We start from the raw sequence: 23,717 nt of genomic DNA on the forward strand, positions 1-23,717 counted from the left end.
GTAAAAACTCCTTAAATTTTAACTATCTTTATCAGTCTTTATTCTGGGAAATGTGGTTTTTTTCTTCTAATCTTTTTACTATTATTTGACTGATAGGATCAAGCAGAACAGTTCTTTAGAAGTGGCCATACAAACAATTGGGCAGTTTTGGTAAGTGTTTTCTGTAAAGGTATACCTTGTTTACATTAGATATGTGTCTGAGAAAGTTTGCATGAATCAAGTTCTTGAAAATAAAATTTGTTTCTTATATCTATAACAGAAATTATTTATTTTTATTTTGGCTATATTTTAAGTTGACCACATCAGCTAATAATATTTTTTGCCTTCAGTGTATCTGTCAAGTAGCGATATATAAATAAATAGAAAAATAAATAAGGGGTGCTGTGGTTAAAGGAGGCATTTTATAAAGTATAGAATTATTTTCATAATGAAAACTAATAATTGTATTTATAATATTAGTTTATAGATATTATTTATTTTTATTTTTTGTTTTTCTGTTTACGAAAATAAATGATCATTGTAGAAAATTCAAATTATACAGAAAAGTTTAGAAGAGTCTCAGTTGAGAAACAGAAGGTGAGGAAGAATTATTACTGAGTAATTCACAGCTGTAGTTTTCATGTTTTGTGGATTATTTTACACATTAATTCAGACTTAAGAGAGTGAGACTTCAATTAATTGTACTTTCTTAAATGGAAAATTCTGAAATTTGACCAGAGCCAAGTTGAAAGTATAAAATATGCATTTCTTTCAATGTTATATAATTCAGATTTTAAAATATATGTTTTTCCCCTAGTTTGAATTAATTTGTTTTTGGTCTTGACTAGATGAACAGAGGTAAATGAAATGCCTCTTTGCTCTTGTTTTTTTGTGTGTTTTTTTTTTTTTTTTTAGGGCCACACCCACAGCACATGGAAATTCCCAGGCTAGGGGTTGAATCAGAGCTGCAGCTGCCAGTCTGTGCCACAGCCACAGCAGCACCAGATCCAAGCCTCATTTGTAACCCACACCACAGCTCACGGCAAGGCTGAAACCTTAACTCACTGAGCAAGGCCAGAGATGGACACATGAGCTGTGTCTTCATGGATGCTAGTTGGGTTCCTTACTGCTGAGCCACAATAGGAACTCCCCCCTTTGCTCTTGTAATAGTATTGAGAACACCTGCCACCAGAGGGAGATAGAGGGAAAATTGGATTCCATTTTAGTCTCAGGATCTGCTTTAAATAAAACATTTTTGTGTTTAATAAAAAAAGTTATAAGGATAATCCATACTCATGGTTAAAAACATAATACTGATAGATAGTGATTTCGTTTCTAGCTTTTTGGTTTGATTTTTACTAATATAGACAACATTATAATGAAAATTCTTGATATAGTAGATACATTTGCATACTTATATAAGCTAATATCTTTTTAAAAAGTATGTTTTTAAATGATATGTGTTCAAATTACTCTTTTGGAAGGTTTATATTAGTTTATATTCCCATCAGTAGGCGCTGATAGTAGTCATTCCCCACATCCTTGCTGATGGTATGACTTGTCGACTTTTGGATAGTTATCAATTTGATTTGTGTATCTTATTTTTTTGTCTTTTTTTTTTTTTTTTTTTAGGGTTGCACCCAGGGCATTTGGAGGTTCCCAGACTAGGGGTCGAATGGGAGCTGCAGCTGCCTGCCCACACCACAGCCACAGCAACACCAGATCCAAGTCGCATCTGTGGCCTACACTGCAGCTTTTGGCACTGCCAGATCCTTAACCTACTGAGTGAGGCCAGTGAACAAACTTGCATCCTCATGGATCCTAGTCAGGTTTGTTACTGCTGAGCCACAATAGGAACTCCATGATTTGTGTATTTTATTATTTTTCAGAACTTATTTGTTTTTTATTTTTTTTATTTTTTTTGTCTTTTTAGGGCTGCTCCTGTGGCATATGGAAGTTCCCAGACTGGAGGTCCAATAGGAGCTGTGGCTGCTGGCCCTCACCACACCCACAGCAATGCAACATCCAAGCTGTGTCTGCTGCCTCCACCACAGCTTCACAGCAATGCTGGATTCTTAACCCACTGAGCAAGGCCAGGGACCAAACCTGCATCCTCCTGGATACCAGTTGGATTTGTTACCCCTGAGCCACAATGGGAACTCCTTGTGTATTTTAAATTATGATAGAAATTGAACATCTTTAAGAGTTTTATTGTCCACTTTTTAATACTTTCATTATGAAATGCTTGATCTCATTCTCTGCCCATTTTTCAAAATTGGGTGGTTCATCTTTTTCATATTGAGTTATAATTATTTCAGGTTTTTCATTTCTGTTAGGATTTTATGGTATGTATTCTTGACTTACGGAGGTTTTACGTTTTTATGTTGTCAAGAATTAGTCTTTTTCCTTATTGGATTCCGGGTCGAAAATTCATGTTAATAAAAAAAAACCTTGTAGTTTTTTTCTGTTTGCAGGAGAAGAACATTTGTGCTAGTCTCAAAACCGTCATTATACTTAATATCAGTGATGCATGTGGGAGGTGGGAGGGTGCTTAGTGGGTAGATATACTATCAACTGACCCAATCTCTGTTTACTTCATTTGAAACAGATGCTCAAGCGGACTGGCTTTTGAGGCATAGCTTTGTATTTTCCTAGTACCTTTAATACCTTTTTTAAGGAGTCAGTTTCTTTTCTTCTTCTTCTTCTTTTTTTTTTTTTAAAGGCCGCACCCATCATGGCATATGGAAGTTCCTGGGACAGGGATTGAATCTCTGCAGCTGCAGCAATGCTTCCAGATCCTTTATCCTGCTGCTCTGGGCTAGGGATCAAACCTGTGCCTCAGCAGTGACCTGAGCTGTTGCATTTGGATTTTTAACCCACTGTGCCACAGCAGGAGCTCCAGTTTCTTTTCATTTTCTTTCTTTCTTTTCTATTTAAGTATAAGCCTCCTGGAATCATTTCTAGTTTTGTACTCAGTTCCCAGCTTTTTTATAATGCATTCTCTTTTGTGCATTTAAAACTGTTTTCTATGCTATGTTTTAGTCTCTATCTTACATTTTTCACAACTAAAAGGAGGAAGCAATCCAGAGTGAAAGGAATATTATATAACCCAATGTAGCTAATTTTCTTTTCTATTCTGTGAAAAGATAATGGGCACTGTCTTTGGTTCTGAAGAATTTAACATTTTAGAAATTGGAACATTATAAAAACACATAAATTGAGAATAACTAAGTTGGTTCAGTATTTGATTAAATTACCCAAAGATTTGTTTTCTCTTCAGCTGAATTTTTTTTTTTTCACTTAAGATGAGTTGTGAAAGCCCTCTCCCTAGAGAGATTGGTTTTATTAACAATTCTTTATGTGCTTTGTTGTGTCTAGGCCTGAATTATGATATTTTCTTTTTCTTAGGCGTCTCTGTATCCTACTAAAAAAGAGACAGTTCTGGAACTTTATAGCTTATTTTGATTCCTAAAAACAATATGTTTGTTTTAACATTTTAGGTGTGTACATCCCGGTTCTGGTTTAATTATCGGCATGTTGCAAATACTCTTTCTGTTTATAGAAGTGTCAAGAGGCTAGGTATTCCTGACAGGTAAGAATTCTTAATAAAGCTTAACTCTGAGCCTCAGTGAAAATCACCCTTAGATGATTGTATTATATTTGTGTCTTTGTATTGCTTTTGAAAAACATAAAGAAACCTAATATGAAGTTTTTGTTATTATTAGAGCAATAATATACCATCATGTATAAAGTAACTTTTGCATAAGACATGAGGGCAAAGTATATGAAACAGCAGTCAATACTAAGGTAAAAAGATTTGATGAAGTATAATTGTTCAGCATTATTTAATTATTAAATGCCTCAGTCTGGGTTTTTAATTATAGGCAACAGAAGGCAATTGTAACTGATTCAAGTAAAAAAGGTATTTACTGAAAGCATATTGATTAGCTTACCAAATTGCTGGGAAGGCTGAAGCTTTAAAGAGTCAGGAACAAAGAAAACAAGGTAACAGAAAAGACATTTCTAAAATCGTGGCATAAAACCAGTCCGGTGACAGTAGTGCAGCCTTGAATTGCTGAAGACTAAATTCGGCTACTGCATAGCTGCTACTATTGCCCTTGGAAACTTAACGTTGCTATTGCTGCCTGCTGCCAAAATCTGACCTTTGCCATCTCGACTTCTTACTGTCTCTAGCTCTTAATTTAGAGTCTGATGGGAATGTCTTGTTGGCAGAGCATAGATTAAGCACCCATGTCCATGCTGCAGGGGTGATAGGAAGAAGGACCATATAGCTTTGTTAGTTTCTATATAGAGACTGGGGGGCTCTGCCTTCTGTGGAGACTTATAAAGTGGTCTATTTCCTAACTGTATGAGGGAATTCAGGTACTAAGCAGAGCCCCATACCTCCACCCCCAGATACATGTCCTCCACATTTGGTTTGTCAGATGTGATACATCTATTTTTGCTACCTCCAAAGCAATTACAGAAGAAACTGCAGTTGGTCCAGTTATTTAGGTTTGATTTATGTAGCCCTTCCTCCCTCTCTACCTGTGAGGCAGTACGAAAGAGCTTTGCAGTTGGACGATGCGAGTTTGAAATCAGGGTTTAATGGTGATTTTGATTAAGTCATTTAGCCATCCTAAGCCTGTTTCCTCAGCTATTACATGGCGATAATGGTACCCTTTTTGCAGGATTTAGGTACTTGTAATGAAAAGTGAGGAGAGCAATGTATAAAGTGCTGCAGGAGCAGAAAGGAAGCCGTGCATGACTCGGGAAACAAAGTTATGTTACAGTCTGTGTTAATAGTTTATTTTAGCCTCAGAAGCTGACAACTGTAGGCTGGGAACTATAATTTAATTCCTGTATTTCATTGGGAATTGAGGTAACTTGGTGATACCATTTTTAAAAAAATACATTAAATTAAGTCTGAGAAAGGATGATTTGCTTTATCAAGTATAACTATTCTTGTAATTAGCCAATTACCATTATCTGTCAGTTGCTTCTCCTCATATGGGTATGTGTGATTGGTCCTTTATTTTTTAACTCCCATTGCTTCTGTATTTTATGTGCTCTTCCAGGGAATTACTGTGCATGGTTTGGCAGTAGGTTTCATTTTGGTAAATGAATCTTTATAAAGTCATTAGGATATATTTAAATGGTTTAAGTAAGATTTAGAGAAACTTTTTAGAAATAGACTATAACTTGAGGATATATTTTATATATTATGATTAGTAAGTTTGTCCCTGGGTTTCTGAAGAATGTTCGCTAAAAAGCTTATTCCTGTTTCAAATGCTTTCCTGTCTACATCTCTGTTTATAAAGTCTTTATTGGGGAATGAATTGGAAATTTAAATAGTTGATTTAAACCATTTGTTACTTAATAGAGATTAATAGAAAATATTCTATTTGGAAGGAAGCTGTATACATGTATGTGTAACTGGGTAACATGTATATGTAACTGGCAGAACACTGCAAACCAGCTATAATGGAAAAAATAAAAATCATTATAAAATAAAAAAAAAATAGTCTCAGAAAAAAAAAGAGTCTATTTGGCTTTTAGCCTATTATGGTGAATACTCCTCTTACAGGTGACTGGTCCCACTTTACTCCTACCTGGAATTAAGTATAAAATACTTTTTAGTTAGAAAGCAATAACCTATTATGGAATAACAGTCTAGGAGTTCCCGTATGGCTCAGTGGTAAATAACCTGACTAGTGTCCATGAGGATGCATGTTCAATATGTGGCCTTGCTCAGTGGGTTAAGGATCTGATGTTGCTGTGAGCTATGGTGTAGGCCACAGACGTGGCTCCGATCTGGCACTGATGTGGCTGTGGTGTAGGCCGGCAGCTATAGCTCTGATTCAAACCCTAGCCTGGGAACTTCTGTATGCTGCAGGTGTGGCCCTAAAAAGACAAAAACGTAAAAGAAAGAAAGAAGTAACAATTTGGAAACTCAAAATCGATAAGGGCAGTTTTCACTTTTACAGCATGAATTTCAAAACACAGCTTGAATTTATTTGATAAATTATAGAACATTTTCAAGTTAAAGCAATATTATCCTAGCATCTGACATATGTCATAACTTCTCAGGGTGTGTACCTGAGAAAAATGATTGGTCCTTGCATTTAATAAAAAATATGGGTAAAGCTCTGTTTTGTTTTATTTGGGTTTACTTTGCTTCCTTTTTTTTAAAGGACATTTTACTTTTGTCTTGCAGTGCAAAGTATTTGGGTTTTGTTTTCCCGTATACTTCAGTAGGAAACTAGTACATGTCAGAAATCTTTTCCTGAAACATGTGACACAGATGATTGCCTTCTATTTTGGAAGTTCACATCAATTCCGCAGACCCTGTTTGAAATGTCACATTAGTTATATCAGTACTATTCTGATTTCTCTCTGATCATCTTTTGTATTTCATGTACTTTGACCACCCTGAGCTCGTCTCTCTGCCTGGAATGGTTGTCTGTACTTCAAGCTCACTGCTAATAAAACCTGGCTGTGAGTCTGAATCATTCATGGTGTATGTTAAAAATGTTGGTTTCTCAGCTTCAACCCTGGAGATTCTACCTCACTAAATCTGAAGTGAGTCCTAGACGTTAGCTCTGTATGTGGTTCTAGTGCACAATCAAGTTAGGAAAGTTTTCCCAACTTTCCAAATTCACTTTAGTACTTCAGAAAAGCATTTCCTGGCCCCTTGTTTGCTTTTGTGGTATCCTTTGTGTGTGCTTTGATTATAACCTGATTATGTTAACTATAGTATGTCTCCCTCATTAGATTATGAACTCCTTGAAGGGAACAGGGTTATTATTTTATTTCAGTTTGTACTTCTAGCATCTGGTATAGTGCCGGGCACATAATAGGTGCTCAGTAGGTCCTGGATAAATAAACATGTGACTTGGAAATACTTTAATCAGTTAGGCAAAACACATGCAAGTTTGTACTTTAAAAGTGAAAACTTTTCTGTCTTCTAAAGTGTGTTAGTGTAGATTTTAGCAAATGTTAATCTGTTATAAAAGACTTTCTTTTTAAAATGATTTTTGTTTTTTCCATTATAGCTGGTTTACAGTGTTCAGTTTTCTGCTGTACAGCAAAGTGACCCAGTCACACATACATATATGCATTCTTTTTCCTCACATTATCCTCCATCATGCTCCGTCATAAGTGACTGTGTATAGTTCCCAGTGCTATACAGCAGCATCTCATTGCTTATCCATTCCAAAGGTAATAGTTTGCTAAAAGACTTTTTAGTACATAGGTTGCCAGAATTTTATAATACTATACCAAAATACTGACTCAGAGAGGGGATTTTAATGGTTATGGGGGAAAATAAAAAGGCGTGCTCATGAGATCCCCTTTTGACTATTATCATTTTCATTCCTAAGTTCCATGGAGGACAGGTATCTTGCACTTTGTCATGCACTTCTGTAACCTTACCCACCCTCAGAGGTTTTTTTTCTTTACCTGGTTTTAGCTTCTGGAAACATTTCACTATTTTCAGGAAATTTGATGTCCTCAAATAATTGTCTTGGACCAAATCTCTGTTTTGCTACCTCCACTATGCTTTGTATGTTTAAGATGAGGAAGAGAAAATGCATTAGACAGGGGTTAGGTTCTGAAGTCAGTATGTGAAGCAAAAATTGAGCCAAAATTATTCTAGTAAGTTTCTTAAATAGCATCTAAAGTGTAATATAGTATTACTTTTCATTAAGTTGAACACAGCCAGTTTTAGAGCAGTGCTAGAACACATTATTGTTTTCTTTTTCTTTGGTGGAGCATTTGATGAAGGGGTTCACTTAGGATTAAGGGACCTGTTGTATGGAAAATATCCACATCTCTGACACTAGAATTGTGATGCTCATGCTGGGACAGGCACAGGGGAATTGAGGGAATGTAGAATCGTAGCTCCCATCTCTTCTCATGTTTACTTCGGGGAATAGATGTATTGAGTAATAGGGTGGATGAGCTCTGTCCCTCCCTTTATTTATTTGTTTTTTGGCTCAATGCCTAAGAATTCGGTTTCTGGAGTTCAATAAATAAATAAATAAATAAATAAATAAATAAATAAATAAACACACACACATATATGTACATATATATATAATTTTTCTTAAAATATGATTTAGCTCTACTACAGGTTATAACGATCCCTATCTGATAACTGTTTCTATAGCTAAATCCAGCAGCTTTTCTATTTTTTCCCCTTACTTTATATTTTAATCGTTATGTGAGATTAATATTCCTAATTTAAACCTTTATTCATCTCCCCTTTATTCATCAACTCTTAGTGTGTGCAAAATAAAGTTCAAATCCCTTATGCTTGAAATGCAGGACTTTTGCACTCCATCCAACTCTCATATTCTGATCATTTATTTCAATTCCTTAGGCTCCAGCGGATTCCTTCTTGAAAGTCCCTGTGTTGGTTTCTGGCATTGCCTTAGGCTGTCCTTCCGTCTGTATTTCTTTCCTTTGTTCTTCAGTATGCCCAAATTCACTTCATACATCCCCTAAGGCTTTCTTGGTCCTTCTTGCATAAATATTTTATTTATCCTACTATTATAGTACTAATTTTTGTTATGTATTAATCTTATTTCTTTAAGGCTGGTTCTGATACTGTGTTTGTATTCCACAAAGTACATTCTTTGGTATATTGTGCAGAGTTGAATGAGTGAATGAATAGTATGCTTAAGATCCCTAGTTAAGTAGAACTTAATTGGTCTAGGCTAGAAAGGAAATATTTATGGGACTATTGCTTATTTATAGTCTCTGGGAGATCTTGTTTATTAAGCTGCACTGAGCTAAAAATGTTCTGTGGTATATTTTATAAACTACTCCCTGACTCCTGCTTCTGGGATCCATGGGTGAAGTGATCACACCAGGGAACTTCAAATTCATTTCCTTCTGTCGGATGGAAGTCCTTAGAGTGGTGCCTAAGACAGGTTAACTTCAGCTTGACTTATTCCCTACCTTCTTACTATTTAAGTTCCCTCAGGAGGCACCTTTTTTTGTTTTTTTGCTCCCATGTCCCTTTTAATTTCTTTCTCAAGTAATAAATATCAGAATTGGAAATGCGAATTCTGGTAATGTTTTTGTAAATTAAAAAAGAAAAAATCACTAACTGCCTTTTATTGTTCCTTAAATCAAATTAGTAGTAGAGCTTTTGAGTGTTGCTCTTTAAGCTGCTGTGGATCAGATCTTATCTATAAGAGGATATTGTCTAAGGGAGAGCATTAATCAGATATTTCAGGAATTTTGTAGTATAATTTCTCATTAAAATAATATGGAGAAGGGCATGGCTATTATAGTTCTTTGAACATGCTTGTGGTGAAGTTCCCACTGTGGCTCAGTGGAAGCATATCTGACTAGTAGCCAGGAGGCTGTGGGTTCCATCCCTGCCCTGCTCAGTGGGTTAAGGATCTGGTGTTGTCTTGAGTTGTGGTATAGGTTGAAGCCAAGGCACAAATCCAGCATTGCTATGGTATAGGCCGGCAGCTGGAGCTCCAATTTGACCCCTCCCTGGGAATATCCATATGCCACGGTGAGGCCCTAAAAAGCAAAAAAAAAAAAAAAAAGGCAAAAAAAAGGAAATGCTTGTGACTTTCTCTCCAACAAGGCCAAAATGGACCCTGGTTTTTGACCTTGTCCTCTATCCTCCCTGCAACACACAGTCACTACCCACCATAATTAAGATACTGTATTAGGGATTTTATTATGAATCATTTCATTTATTCCTTGAGGCTGTTATGAGAGATTTTCACCCCCCCCCCCACATTGTATATATTGAAAATGCTTTCTCAGGAGTTCCCGTCGTGGCTCAGTGGTTAACGAATCTGACTAAGAACCATGAGGTTGCGGGTTCGATCCCTGGCCTTGCTCAGTGGGTTAAGGATCTGGCATTGCCATGAGCTGTGGTGTAGGTTGCAGATGCGGCTTGGATCCCACCTTGCTGTGGCTCTGGCATAGGCCAGTGGCTACAGCTCCGATTAGACCCCTAGCCTGGGAACCTCCATATGCCGTGGATGTGGCCCAAGAAAATACAAAAAAAAAAAAAAAAAAATTAATTAAAAAAAATTAAAAATTAAAAAAAAAGGTTTCTCAGAATGGTGAAATGACTTCCTTAAGGTCCATTAAAGATACTGTGAAATAATAGAAACAGAATTTGAATTCAGGTGTTTTGACTTTATGGCTGGACCGTTTCTATCACATCACAAATATCTCCTAAGAAATTACAACAGGTAATATTTTTGTAACATTTACAGTTAGAGAATTCTTTTAATAACATGATCTCATTTTATGGTATACACTGATCATTTAATACCTTATTTAATTAAAAAATGTGTAACTACATGTTGAATGTGACGATACTAGGATGTTATGGAAATGGTTAATGTTAATTGAAAATATAAGGAACGTCTCTCTTGTTTTCCCATTTTCTTCTTTTTTCCATAGTTTTTACTATTGTCAAGACTTCATTATCTCACGTTTTGTGTTTTTCATGCTTCTGTACTTGAGCAGCTTTGTAGCTGTTTATTCCACCTCTTTTTCTTCCTCCAACTCATCCTACACACAGCTGTTGGAATTATCTTTCTCAGGCACTGCTTTCGTCTTTTCACTCCCACGATTAAGAACCTGCAGTAACTCTGTTGTTTCTCTAAAAATTCCAAAAATTTCAACCAGCCTTCCATCTTTACTGCTTTGTTAATTCCAACTTACTATGTTCATTTGTTAATTTGTTATGACATCTACTACACAATATTTATTCACTCCCATTTCTATTTTTTTTTTTTTAACCATTCTTCCCATTAGAACACTTAGAACATCCCCTGCACTGTCCTTTTCTGCCCATATATCTGTGTTTCTTTCCTTTGGGTCACTATGTAGGACTTTATTCTCTACAGGGAAGTCACTGGGTGGTAATATTTTAAACTATTCATTCATTTTTAAACCATTTCATAAAATTTCATAAGAGCTTTTGAATAACTAGATATATATTTAAAATTTTATTCTATTGCTATGTTTATTTTATGACGTTGACTCATTTTTTTTATGAACAAAAGGACAGGAACCTTAAATGTGCTTATAAATAATTTGCAATATATTATTGTAGTTATTGTCAAGATAATATTCACTCCTGCCTTTGAATGTTCTGCTTTGTCTTCTGTCATTTCCCAACAGTTTTTTTCTCATATACCTTGTAAATATATGAATAAGAATGTTTGAATGTAGATATTTATGTATTCTAAGCAGTCTGTCATTTTATTCTCATACTGGTAGCTGATCTGCCCATCACCCCGCATGATGTTCCTGATGAAGTGCATAATATCTTGTGTAGGTAAACATTTAGAATAGTTAAGAAGTTGAAGTGTGCTCCAAGGAGGAGAGTAGTGACAACACTAAAAGGAGCATTTTGGCCACTGCTATCACATTCTTATGGTTAGGTAATTAATAAGATCCATTTGCGAGACTAAGAAGACCTTGGAGCATTTTATGGAGCAAAGGGGAAATTTCTTTATTGATGTGTAAATACGTAGGAGGGTTTTGGGTTGTTGAAGAAGTGAGAGATGCTTATTCCTTCATCAAAACTGTTAGGAAATTACAGAAGACAAGAAGCAGAACAGGCAAAGGCAGGAATGACTATTATCTTGACAATAACTACATTGTCTTCATTGCTGTTACTATCTTCCTATCTGGTAATTTGATTTCCTTGATTTTGTTCTTCTTTTGAATTGTCTTGGCTATTCTTGGGTCTTGTTCTTTCATATTAAGTTTAGAAGAAGCTTGTTAAGTTCTTGAAACCCTGTTAGGATTTTGATTTGCATGGCAGTGAATTTTAATTTAGAGAGAACGGGCTTCTTTATAGTATTAAATCCTTCAGTTTATGAGTAGAGTATATCTTTAATTTTGTTTATAGTTGTTAGGGAATTGTTGACTGAAACTGCCTACTTAGGTCAAACATGATAATAACTGCTTGCATAAGTTGTCTCAGGACAGGAGGTCCCTATAAGGAACAACTAACTGGGAGAATTTGGGAGGGGCCGAAAAGAGCGAGGAGACACCAGCCCATAATATGTGTTGTAAAACTAAGTGGAAGAATTCAGGAGGGGCCAATTGGGATGAGCCGATCAACCTTCCTGATTCCTGAGCTAGAGGACTGGATGGTAGTGGAATCCTTGGCTGAGAGATGCCCATGCCCCAGGAAGGACCCTGAGTCAGACCAAATATGAGCCAAGCAAGATGACTGGCCAGGGACAATCCAGAAGGGATCCCCATTCCTGCAACATAACTTTGAATTTTTCTCCATAAACATTTTTGGTAGAATTTTTAGTTGTCTTATATTTTTTTGGTTAATAATATAAATGTATTTAAAAAAATACATTTTCTCGGTGTTCCCATTGTAGCTCAGTGGTAATGAACCCAGCTAGTATCCATGGATATAGGTTCGATCCCTAGCCTCACTCAGTGGGTTAAGGATCTGGCATTGCCATGAGCTATGGTGTAGGTCGCAGATGCAGCTTGGATCCTGTGTTGCTGTGGCTGTGGCGTAGGCCAGCACTTGCAGCTCTGATTTGACCCTTAACCTGGGAACTTCCATATGCCATGGGTACGGCCCTAAAAAAAGCAAAGAAAAAATTTTTTTTCTTCTGTTTTGCGTGCAGTTGGTTTTTGTATGTTGTTCCAGCAACTTGCTAAGCTCTTATTAATTTTAATAATTTAACTCTAAATTCTTTTTTTGGTAGCCATAAAATCTACAAATAATTATAGTTTTCTTCCTTTCAAATCTTTGTACCATAAAAAAACTTTTTTTTAAATCTTCAAAAGCATTTATATTTGAAAATTTGGAGACAAATCTCAAAATTAGTAGTTCAGAGAAATCTTTTATTTTCCACATGAGAAAAATGTATTCCTGAGAAGTAAAGTGATGTTTAAAGGTTAACAACTAGGAGTTCTCCTTGGTGAAGTGGGTTAAGGATCCATTGTTGTCACTTCAGTGGCTTGGTCATTGATGTGGCATGGGTTTGATTCCTTTCTTCTTTTCTTGGCCTGGGAACTTCCACATGATGGAAAAAAAAAAAAAGTCAACAACTGTGTGGTAGAAGATCTAATTCTAGAATCCTGGTACAGTGATTATATTGTATTGTTTCCCAATTCATCAGTACAAATAAGTAAAATATTAAGGAAAAAGGATAAATGAAAGCAATTAAAATATACCTTATGAACTTAATGTTTGCATAACTCAATGTACTTGATATTTATTGTAAACAATAATCTAATAACCTAACCAAAATTACAATAGCCTATCTTCAGAGCTCTCTCCTGTGATAAGCTTTCTCTAGTGCTATCCATCTATTTCAATATGAAAATAACTCAGAAAATTATTTTTATTTTCATTTTGGCACCCCCAGTAAAGTACACCTATTGGCATCTTATATCTAATTTTTATGTCACATTGTGCAATAACTTGATTGCCTAAGTGTTTGTGAAGACCGTATTAAGTAGTCTTGTTGAATGATTATTTTAAAATCAATTATAAACCAGTTTAAGATTCATTTGCTTCCAAGGATTATGTAAATGTAAAGAAATCACTGTTTAGATGGGAAGCTGTTAGCATAGTGTTTAAGAGTACAAGTTTTTAGTAAAACTGTCTCTATTTGCAGATGTCATGCTATTATATATAGCAAACCCAAAAGACTCTACCAGAAAACTGTTAGAACTAATAAATGAAATCGGTAAAATTATAGGATCAAAATCAATATACAAAAATATGTTATGCATCTATGTACTAATAATGAACTATCAGAAAGAGAAATTAAGAAAACAGTTCCATTTACAGTTGCATCAGAAACAATAAAATACCTAGGAATAAAGTTTACCAAGGACGTGGAAGACCTGTACACTGAAAAATGTTAGACATTAATGAAGGAGATGAAAAAGACACAAATAAGTGGAAATTCTGTGTTTGTGAGCTGGAAGAATTAATATTGTTAAAACATCTGTATTGCCCAAAGCAATATACACGTTCATGTAATCCCTATCAAAATTCTAATGGCATTTTTCACAGAAATAGAAAAAACAACCCTAAAGTTTGTATAAAACCACAGAAGAGGAGTTCCCGTCATGGCACAGTGGTTAAGGAATCCAACTAGGAACCATGAGGTTGTGGGTTTGATCCCTGCCCTTGCTCAGTGGGTTAACGATCCGGCGTTGCTGTGAGCTGTGATGTAGGTCACAGACGTGGCTCGGATCCCGTGTGGCTGTGGCCCTGGTGTAGGCTGGTAGCTACAGCTCCAATTAGACCCCTAGCCTGGGAACCTCCATATGCCACGGGAGCGGCCCAAGAAATGGCAAAAAGGACAAAAAAAAAAAAAAAAAAAAAAAAAAAAAAAAAAAAAAAAAAACCACAGAAGATCCCCAGATAGCCAAAGCAGTCTTGAGAAAGAAAAACAAAGCTGGAGACATCACACTCCCTGATTTCAAACTATATTACAGAGCTACAGTAACCATAACAGTACAGTATTGGCATAGAAAAAGATGCATAGACCAATGGAATAGAATAGAGAGCCCAGAAATAAATCCATGTATATATATGATCAGTTAATTTATGAAAAGCCAAAAATATACAATGGGGAAAAGATAGTCAATAAATGGTGTTGGGAAAACTGTACAGCCACATGTAAAACAATGAAACTGAATCACCAACTTACACTATACACAAAAATCAACTCAAATGGATTAAAAGACTTGAACATAAGATCTGAAAACATAAAACTCCTAGAGGAAAATGTTGGCAGTAAGCTCTTTGATGTTGGTCTTTTTGATGATTTTTTGGATTTGACATAAAAAGCAAGGGTAACAAAGGAAACATCAACAAGTGAGACTATAACAAACTAAAAAGTTTCTGTATAGCAAAGGAACCTATACACAAAACGAAAAGGCAATCTACTGAATGGGAGAAAATATTTGTAACTCATGTGTCTGATAAGGAGTTAATATTAAAAAATGTAAACAATTCATAAACTCCATAGCAAAAACAAAAACCAAACCAAAGCAAAAACAAACAGTGCAATTACAATAATGGGCAGAGAACTGAATAGACATTTTCCAAAGAAGACATACAGATGGCCAATAGGTACATGAAAAGGTGCTCAACATCACCTATCATCAGGGAAATGCACATCAAAACCACAATGAGGTATTATTGTAAGTAATCTAGAGACGATTTAAAGTTTAGGGAGAATATTGCTGTGTAGGTTATATGCAAATACCAAGTCATTTTATATAAAGGACTTGAGCATATGTGGATTTTGGTAATCAAAGAGGTTCCTGGAACCAGTCCCCTGTAGATACCAAGGGTCAGCTGTATTGAAGCATCAGTAAAAGGATTTGATGTCATAGATTTTAGATAGGTGCTAATTGGTCTGAGAAATAGGAACGAAGACAGACAATTGATGGGGTGAAAGACAATACATACCAATTTACTTCTCTTCCTTTCTCCCTTATTTCTTCTTCCCTTCCTCCTCCTTTCCTTTTCCAGCCAAGAAATATGTTGTCAAGAGTGAATGGTGTTTAGAATATGCTTGCTGGTTTTTGTAATTTCAACTGAAGTGGGATAAAGGAAAGGGAAAAGAGCAGAAGAGTAAGCTTCCATGAAAAATCTAAGTACTTGGCTGTGAGAGTGACCTCAAAATAAGTCAGACTCAGCTTGACATTTCACCATGGAAAGTGATGATAAGTATTTCAGAGAAATTTCTGAGGCCTTTCCTGAAGAATTGATAGAAACAGTGTTGTAATTCTCAGTCATGTTCTATTAGACTCAGGGGTGTTAAAAGTATAAGTGAAATTAACATTTGTGAACATAATTTTATTTCTTTGGAGAAAAGATATTTCACAGAGTTTTATATTAATGGTTTCCAAGAACTTGACCTAAGCGTGAGTGGGAGGTTAGTCAATTCAGTAAAAGGTACCCTGACATTAAATCCTTATACCCACTCATTCACTTACATTTATTTGTACCCATCTTCGAGTCTTCAAATCATGAAATTCAGATATGAAATTTTAGAGAGTAAAACCCATATTAATGGGATATTAATTTACCTAAACTGTTAGTTTTTCCTCCACCATACTAGAAGCAAAAGGACAATCTAAGAAGATCATATTAGGGAGATTGTTCTAGAAATATATTTTAGAATTTATTCTGGGCCAGTAAATGCTAACTTAATGTCTTGTACTTCTTCTGTCTATATTGTTAAATATAATAAAATAGATATTCAAATGTTAGCTTTGATATACTAATAAAGATTATTGTTTAGTAGATTGTATTTATTCAAGAAAGCAGTTCATAGATACTGTCTTTTTAAAAAAGTTTGCTTTTTATTTAGATGTTTAGCTCTTGTACTAGGTTTTTACAAGCTGATGAACACTGACAAATTATTTGTCCCACAAAAGTATAACCACTATTACTAGACAATATAAACATATGGTTAAACTAACATTAATACATATCACCTCTTGATCAATTACATAATAAACTATCCAGTATCCAGATATACAACTCAAAAGGCATATGAAAATTAGATATCTGCTCAGTTCACTAGCAGGAACCTGCTTCTTTTTTTGAAAGGGAGATTGGGTAGAGAAAGAAAAAATACACTTCGAACAAAAATAATAGCTGGTGAATAACTTCCAACAGGTATGGAAAAATAACAAGAATTTCAAGAATTTTACAATTAAGAATTTTTTAGCTACAATAATAAAACATCTCTGCCCTTAAAATATATTTACTGGAGTTCTCTGGTGGCTCAGCAGGTTAAGGATTCTGGCATTGTCATTTCTGTGGCTGTGGTTATTGCTGTGGTGTGGGTTTGAACACATGATGCAGACATGGCAATTTTTTTTTTTTAACTAAATTAAAGAGCATATTCTATATATTCTGCAGAAGGTAAAGTCAGTGTCTTCCTAGAAGTATTCAATTAGATATTTAGCAGTTCCCATTATGGCTCAGTGGTAACAAACCCGACTGGTATCCATGAGGAAGTGGGTTCAATCCCTGACCTCACTTAAGAGGTTAAGGATCCGGTGTTGCTGTGAGCCGTGGTGTGGGTTGCAGACATGGCTTGGATCCTGTGTTGCTGTGACTGTGGTATAGGCTGGCAGCTGTAGCTTCGATTCCACCCCTAGCCTGGTAAATTCCATATGCCGCAGGTGCAGCCCTAAAAAGACCCCCCCCCCAAATGAAATATTTAGCCCTCTCCCATTCCTTTTTAGACTCTTCCTGTTAAGTTGCACACAAAAGTGCAAACATTAATTGTAAAGTTTTTTTGCTTGGAGACACTAAAGATATACTTCTATGTAGATTTTCAAAGTACAGATTTTCTCTAATAGCATAAAATGAGATTTATAGAAAGATATTAAATAACCCCGTGTGACTTGGTAAAAAGTTTAACAAAAATCAATGGTTATGCAAACTTGTATACTGACATGAATGCGGGCGAATGTAAGTGTAAAGTGAGCAAGCAAATAAGTATATAGGCCCTGTTTTCAATGTTTGAAATGACTGGAGGAGTAAACCACATAAGACCTGGAGTGTTCATGGTTCCTAGGGTTTTAGTTGATACTAAAATAACATACGTGTTACCCTGGGTATTGTGATACCTAATGTTTCTAAATTTCTTTTTAAATTATCTTTTATTTTTTTAATATTTTTAAAAAAATACTAGATTTCTTATGTTTTGAAAAGATTATGGCATGGAAATAGATTTAAAGAAGACATAACTCAGTCCTGTGTGGCTTCAGGGACTGGAACAAATGATAAACAAATTTTAAATGCTGAATAGCAAGAATCTTTTGCTGAGTGTCTGAATAGGTTGACTGTAACCTAAACATAGAGGTTCTGTCAGGAATGTAGCCTGGTAAAACTACTTTTCAATACTGTAAAAGCTTCATTAGACTTACTCACCTGAGCCAACTCTTGGCTAATATGCACGACAAAGTCAGAAGTTCCATTTCCAGGACAGTAGCATCAGTCACCTCAGTTTTATTGACCTTTGTAGTCTTTGCAGCATAGACACATTTAAGTGATGCATCTCTAAATACAAAAGTTGCTTGATGTTAGAAGCGCCATGCTGCTTTTGTTTTCTGATCTGTACTGAATCTTCTTGTTTCACTCCACCTTCTATTAATGCTAGGGCAACACAGTGATCAGCAGCAGTACAATAACCAGTTTCTTCATATAACTTGATATTTACAATACTTAACAGGTTATCAACAACATGGTTGGACTGTGATCTGCTTGGATCAGTCAAGAACATGGTGGTTAACAAATCCGACTAGGAACCATGAGGTTGCGGGTTCGGTCCCTGCCCTTGCTCAGTGGGTTAATGATCCGGCATTGCCGTGAGCTGTGATGTAGGTTGCAGACGCAGCTCGGATCCCACGTTGCTGTGGCTCTGGCATAGGCCGGTGGCTACAGCTCCGATTCGACCCCTAGCCTGGGAACCTCCATATGCCGTGGGAGCGGCCCAAGAAATAGCAAAAAGACAAAAAGACAAAAAAAAAAAAAAAAAAAAAAAAAGAACATGGATATCTTCTTTTTCCATAAGAGCAGTGTCTTGCATTGCTTCACATACTCTTACCACTGTGATAATCTATATTTCTTACATTTCTCAGTGACTTTGTTTAAGGTTTCTTTGGTTGGATAGTGTATAATAACTATCATGTTCTTGTATGTGACTTCCATGGGAGTTGGCAGTTCATGTAAGACACGTTAATTTAGTCAAATACTCTTTAGGGTTGTGAAAGAATTAAATCAAATGCAGAAATGATGTGAAGAAACTTCACTTTACTCCATTTGAACTTCTCAGGGAATTTGGGAATAGTGGGGAATGAAATGAACCTCCTCACAAGAAGGAGCAAGTCTTCAATCTTGTAATATCAAGGGACAGAGAGGAAGTGCACTGAGGCTTACCCCATCTAGGTCAGAACTGGAAAAAGCTCCGTGGATTTCAATTAAACGCTTGTGTCTAGGTCACTGCTCTTAGGTGGCTTCTTGGGGGAATAGTAATGAGTTTCTACAGCTCTCTTGTCCTCGTAAAGTTCATGCTGTTTAGCAGTCATCTTCACTGACCTTCAGAAACTCCGTAAATGTGTGATGGATGACAGAAAGGAGTATGTTTATTCACTGAAAACTGTGGCCTAATCATACAGTGGGTATCAAAGCGACCCAGGCAGCTGTAGGGTGGAAACTCCATGGTGGTCGGTTGCAGGGTGGAGGCAGTGCAGCTGTTAACAGGCAACAGGCAGGTATTGGGTTTTGAAAAAAAAGTTGAAATCAGAACATAACATTCCCCAAGCTTTCTTAGTCAGATTTTATTGTAGAAAATTGACAGAACACTGTAAATCAGCTATAATGAAAAAAAAAAATCATTATTAAAAAAAAAAAAAGAAAGACTTTGGGAAGATTTTTTTTCAGTTTTTTTAAAAGGTGAAAACAGACTTAAAATCTGTAGCTCTAAAATTGAATGACTTGTTTATTTAAAAAACTGAAAAGGAGTTCCCATTGTGGCGCAGTGGAAACGAATCCGACTAGGAACCATGAGATTGCAGGTTCCATCCCTGGCTCACTCAGTGGGTTAAGGATTTGGCATTGCCGCGAGCTGTTGTATATATAGGTTGCAGATGTGGCTCAGATCCTGCATTGCTGTGGCTGTGGTGTAGGCTGGCAGCTGTAGCTCCAATTTGACCCCTAGCCTGGGTACCTCCATATATCGCAGGTACGGCCCTAAAAAGCAAAAAAAAAAAGAAAAAGAAAAAGAAAAAGAAAAAAAATTGAAATATTTGAAATGAAATTTAAAGCATAAATTTCATTGAACCATGGGAAATGCTCAGATGAGAATCTTTATGAGGAAAAGTGATGTCCCCTTAACTGTTTGTTGATGTGTGTATAGAAATTATTAAAGAATGTCTTGCTCTGCTCACTTCTGGGAGTGAAAAACAACATATTCCATTCTGCCAAAGAATGTAGAAGTGGATGGGAAGTGTGTAGACTATGAAATCAAATCTCATCTTTTCTGCTTACCAACTGTGCAACTTTGGGCAAGTGATCTGCCCTCACTGAATTTCCTTATCTTTAGAATGGAGGTAATAATAGTCTTCATAGGATTGTTGTGATTTGGTGAGAATTAAATATCTGAAAGGACTACAGCACCATGACTGTCACACAGTGAACTCAGCAAGTATTTGTTTCCTTCGTCCTGTAATCTTACCTTGTTTCCATTTTTTAATAGCTTCTAATCTTATTTTTTATAATCTTATTGAAATAGGGAATCTAGATTTGATAATTTGGTAAAATATTATAGTGAGTGTCTGTACAATTTAATATTGGTATGGTTAAATCAAATTCGTGTCAATTAATATCATTACCTTTCTTTAAAAGTTGTTGAATTACATTTAGTTGAGATTTATTATCTTCCATTTAATTACCCTTTCATTTTGTCTGTCATAGTCTCCATTTAATATTTTTCCTCTTCAATTTGATCCTAAAAAACTAGGGCAAAAATGAAAGAACAGAGATAGTGGTATACTCTTCACCACCAGTGTTGTGTCTCTATTTTATCGTTTGCCAAATAGATTTTTTAAAAACTGGTAAAACTGATACATCAGAAGAAGCATAGCCATCCAAGTCTTCTTAATGAGAAGAATACCCAAGCTTAATTCTTAAGAATATCTTTCTCGGAGTTCCCGTCGTGGCGCAGTGGTTAACGAATCCGACTAGGAACCTTGAGGTTGCAGGTTTGATCCCTGGCCTTGCTCAGTGGGTTAAGGATCTGGCGTTGCTGTGAGCTGTGTGTAGGTCACAGACGTGGCTCTGATCCTGTGTTGCTGTGGCTCTGGCATAAGCCGGTGTCTACAGCTCCGATTCAACCCCTAGCCTGGGAACCTCCATATGCCGCTGGAGTGGCCCCAGAAAAGGCAAAAAAAAAAAAAAAAAAAAAAAAAAGGCTTATTAATGATTAATGTTTGCATATATTTTTCAGGCAAAATGTACAATTCAGGCAATGTAATAAAGTCGTAGGAAACCATAGCATTCTAGTGATTACATATAGACTGTTAAAATACTTGTCAAGATACTTGTCATAAAAGGATATGAGTTGGGGACACTGGTTAAATCAGGACAGATCATTACAGGAAAAATAACAAAAAGTAAAATTTCTCTTAAACATGAGACCATGTAAAAATTGCATTATTGATTTCCATTATGATGGACTGTATGCAGTGTATATTAAGATTAAAAAATTCATCCTATGTATTTTGACAAATGTAGATTATACTCGAACAATGGCATTCATTAATGCAGCAACATTCTTTTAAAAAAGTCTTTTAAATTGAAGTATAGTTGATTTACAATATTGTGTTAATTCCTGCTGTACAGGAAGGTGATTCAGATATATACACACACACACACGCAATTCTTTTTTATATTCTTTTCCATTATGGTTTATCACAGGATATTGAATATAGTTCCCCTGTGCTCTACAGTAGGACCTTGTTGTTTATCCATTCTATTTGTAATAGTTTGCATCTGCTAACCCCAAACTCCTGATCTGTCCCTTCACCATCTGTCGCCCCCTTTTCAACCACAAGTCTGTTCTCTATGTCTGAGAGTAAGTTTCTGTTTCCTAGATAAGTTCATTTGTGTCATATTTTAGATTCCACATATAAGTGATATCATATGATAGTCTTTTACTTTGCTTGGTATGATAATCTCTAGGATCATCCATGTAGCTACAAATGGCATTATTTCATTCATTTTTATAGCTGAGTAATATTCCATTGTATGTATATGTGTGTGTGTATGTATCACATTTTATTTGTCCATTTATCTGTTGATGGACATTTAGGTTGTTTCCATGCCTTGGCTGTTGTGAATAGTGCTGCTAAGAATATTCGGGTGGGAGTTCCCGTTGTGGCGCAGTGGTTAACGAATCCGACTAGGAACGATGAGGTTGCGGGCTTGGTCCCTGCCCTTGCTCAGTGGGTTAACGATCCGGCGTTGCCGTCAGCTGTGGTGTAGGTTGCAGATGCGGCTCAGATCCCGCGTTGCTGTGGCTCTGGCGTAGGCTGGTGGCTACAGCTCCGATTGGACCCCTAGCCTGGGAACCTCCATATGCCGCGGGAGCGGCCCAAGAAATAGCAAAAAGACAAAAAAAAAAAAAAAAAAAAAAAAAAAAAAAAAGAATATTCGGGTGGATACAACTTTATGAATTTTTTTTTTTTGTCTTTTTGTCTTTTTCCACGGTGGGAACTCCTATTTTTAGTTTTTTGAGAAAGCTCCATAGTGTTTTCCATAATAGGCTGTACAAACTTACATTCTCACCAACAGTGTAGGAGGGTTCCTTTTCCTCCAAACCCTCTCCAGCATTTGTTAGACTTTTAAATGATGGCCATTCTGACTGGTGTGAGGTGATACCTCTTTGTAGTTTTGATTATTGCAACATTCTGTATTTTGTTTATTTCTGTGAGCCACCCAAAATGTTCAAGAAATATAATAACTTGTAATTTTGCTAATACAATGCATAGATTTGAATTCCAAGCCTTGAGGTGCTTAAGTCAGTAAACTACTTAGTGGGAAATTGAGCAATGGAAAACAGGAGGAAAGAGATGAAAAAGTTTCCTATGCAATACTAGTTTTAACTCTAACAGGAAGGGCAAGGGGTAGATTGGACATGTCTGCTGCTTGCCCTCTCCTTCCTTATAGGAAGAATGGTTAATTAATATTGGGCGTGTTTGGAAGCAGAGATGGAGCAGTCAAGACTTAGGCTGCACCTGGAGGTGCAGGTGTGGATGGTAAGCGTGAAAATGTTAGGCATGGTGGCTGAAAAGACTTTGGTGAGAGAAGGGCCAGTAGCAGGATGTCATCCCAATGCCTTTCTGTAAGAAAAGAGTCAGGGGCTTTGGAGAATTGTTGGAAGAATGTCTAGAACATTAATCCCAGTATCTCTTTGATGTTCTGTTCTCTAATTTTTGCGTTTAAGTGGACACTTAAATTTTTCGGTTATACCTTACTACCTTTAAAGGAGAAGCATGCTCTAGTGCTTGTCTTCACTTTAGAATTTCAGGGACCTGTTTTATGTTATTTGTCCTAAAAATTGAACAGCAGTAATGAGTGCATGCATTTAACTTAATTACCTGATTTGATTGAATTATTAGTTATAACAAAACACATTAAACTCTTTCAAATGCCAATTCACATAGTTTAAGGGTAATGCAGAATTATTAAAAGCAAATGTTCATGCCAAACAAACTGAGTTTCAATCCAAACTCCATTACTTACCAGCTCCGTGACCTGGGACATGTTACCTAACTTCTGTGTGCCTCCAGTTTCATAACTTCTAAAACAGGGATGATAATTATACGTATCTCGGAAATAATGTATGAGATAATGTGCTTATATTATTAGTGCAGTGCTTGAGATATACCAAGTATTCAATAAGTGTTCTTGTTGTATTACTGTATTATACTAAACCACATGTGACTTTAAATATGTGAGCCTATGGCTACCTACCTTATGTAGCATGTCTGCCGCTGTTGACTTTCTATCTCTGCAGTGCAGTTTTTTGAGTTTCATTTCTAATAATATAAGTGCAAAATACCTGGCATCTATATATAGTCTAGAACTGCCAATTGTTTGACATTTGGCAGTTGAAAGTAGTCCAGAAAATCTTGATGGTCCAGCACCTGTGGCTAGC

At 36.1% G+C, this 23,717-nt stretch overlaps 1 protein-coding gene and 1 long non-coding RNA gene across 2 annotated transcripts in view; one reads left to right on the top strand and one right to left on the bottom strand.

Annotated features, from left to right (window-relative positions):
• PIGK (phosphatidylinositol glycan anchor biosynthesis class K) overlaps positions 1-23,717 on the top strand; it is a 117,148-nt gene that overhangs the window by 3,933 nt on the left and 89,498 nt on the right. Inside the window, 2 exon segments of the mRNA NM_001032358.1 lie at positions 97-150; positions 3,480-3,571. Coding sequence (NP_001027529.1) covers positions 97-150; positions 3,480-3,571 — 146 coding nt within the window.
• LOC146402841 (uncharacterized) lies at positions 15,468-23,340 on the bottom strand. Its single transcript, XR_014807965.1, has 3 exons — positions 23,303-23,340; positions 17,930-18,058; positions 15,468-15,573 (listed from the first exon to the last, which is right to left on the bottom strand). It is a non-coding gene; the product is annotated as an uncharacterized LOC146402841 (long non-coding RNA).

The sequence above is a fragment of the Sus scrofa genome, chromosome 6, assembly GCF_054392235.1.
Source record: "Sus scrofa isolate SSC_HxYL_T2T_F1_AM1 chromosome 6, Sscrofa_HxYL_maternal_Yorkshire_Landrace_v2.0, whole genome shotgun sequence".
NCBI lineage: Eukaryota > Metazoa > Chordata > Mammalia > Artiodactyla > Suidae > Sus > Sus scrofa.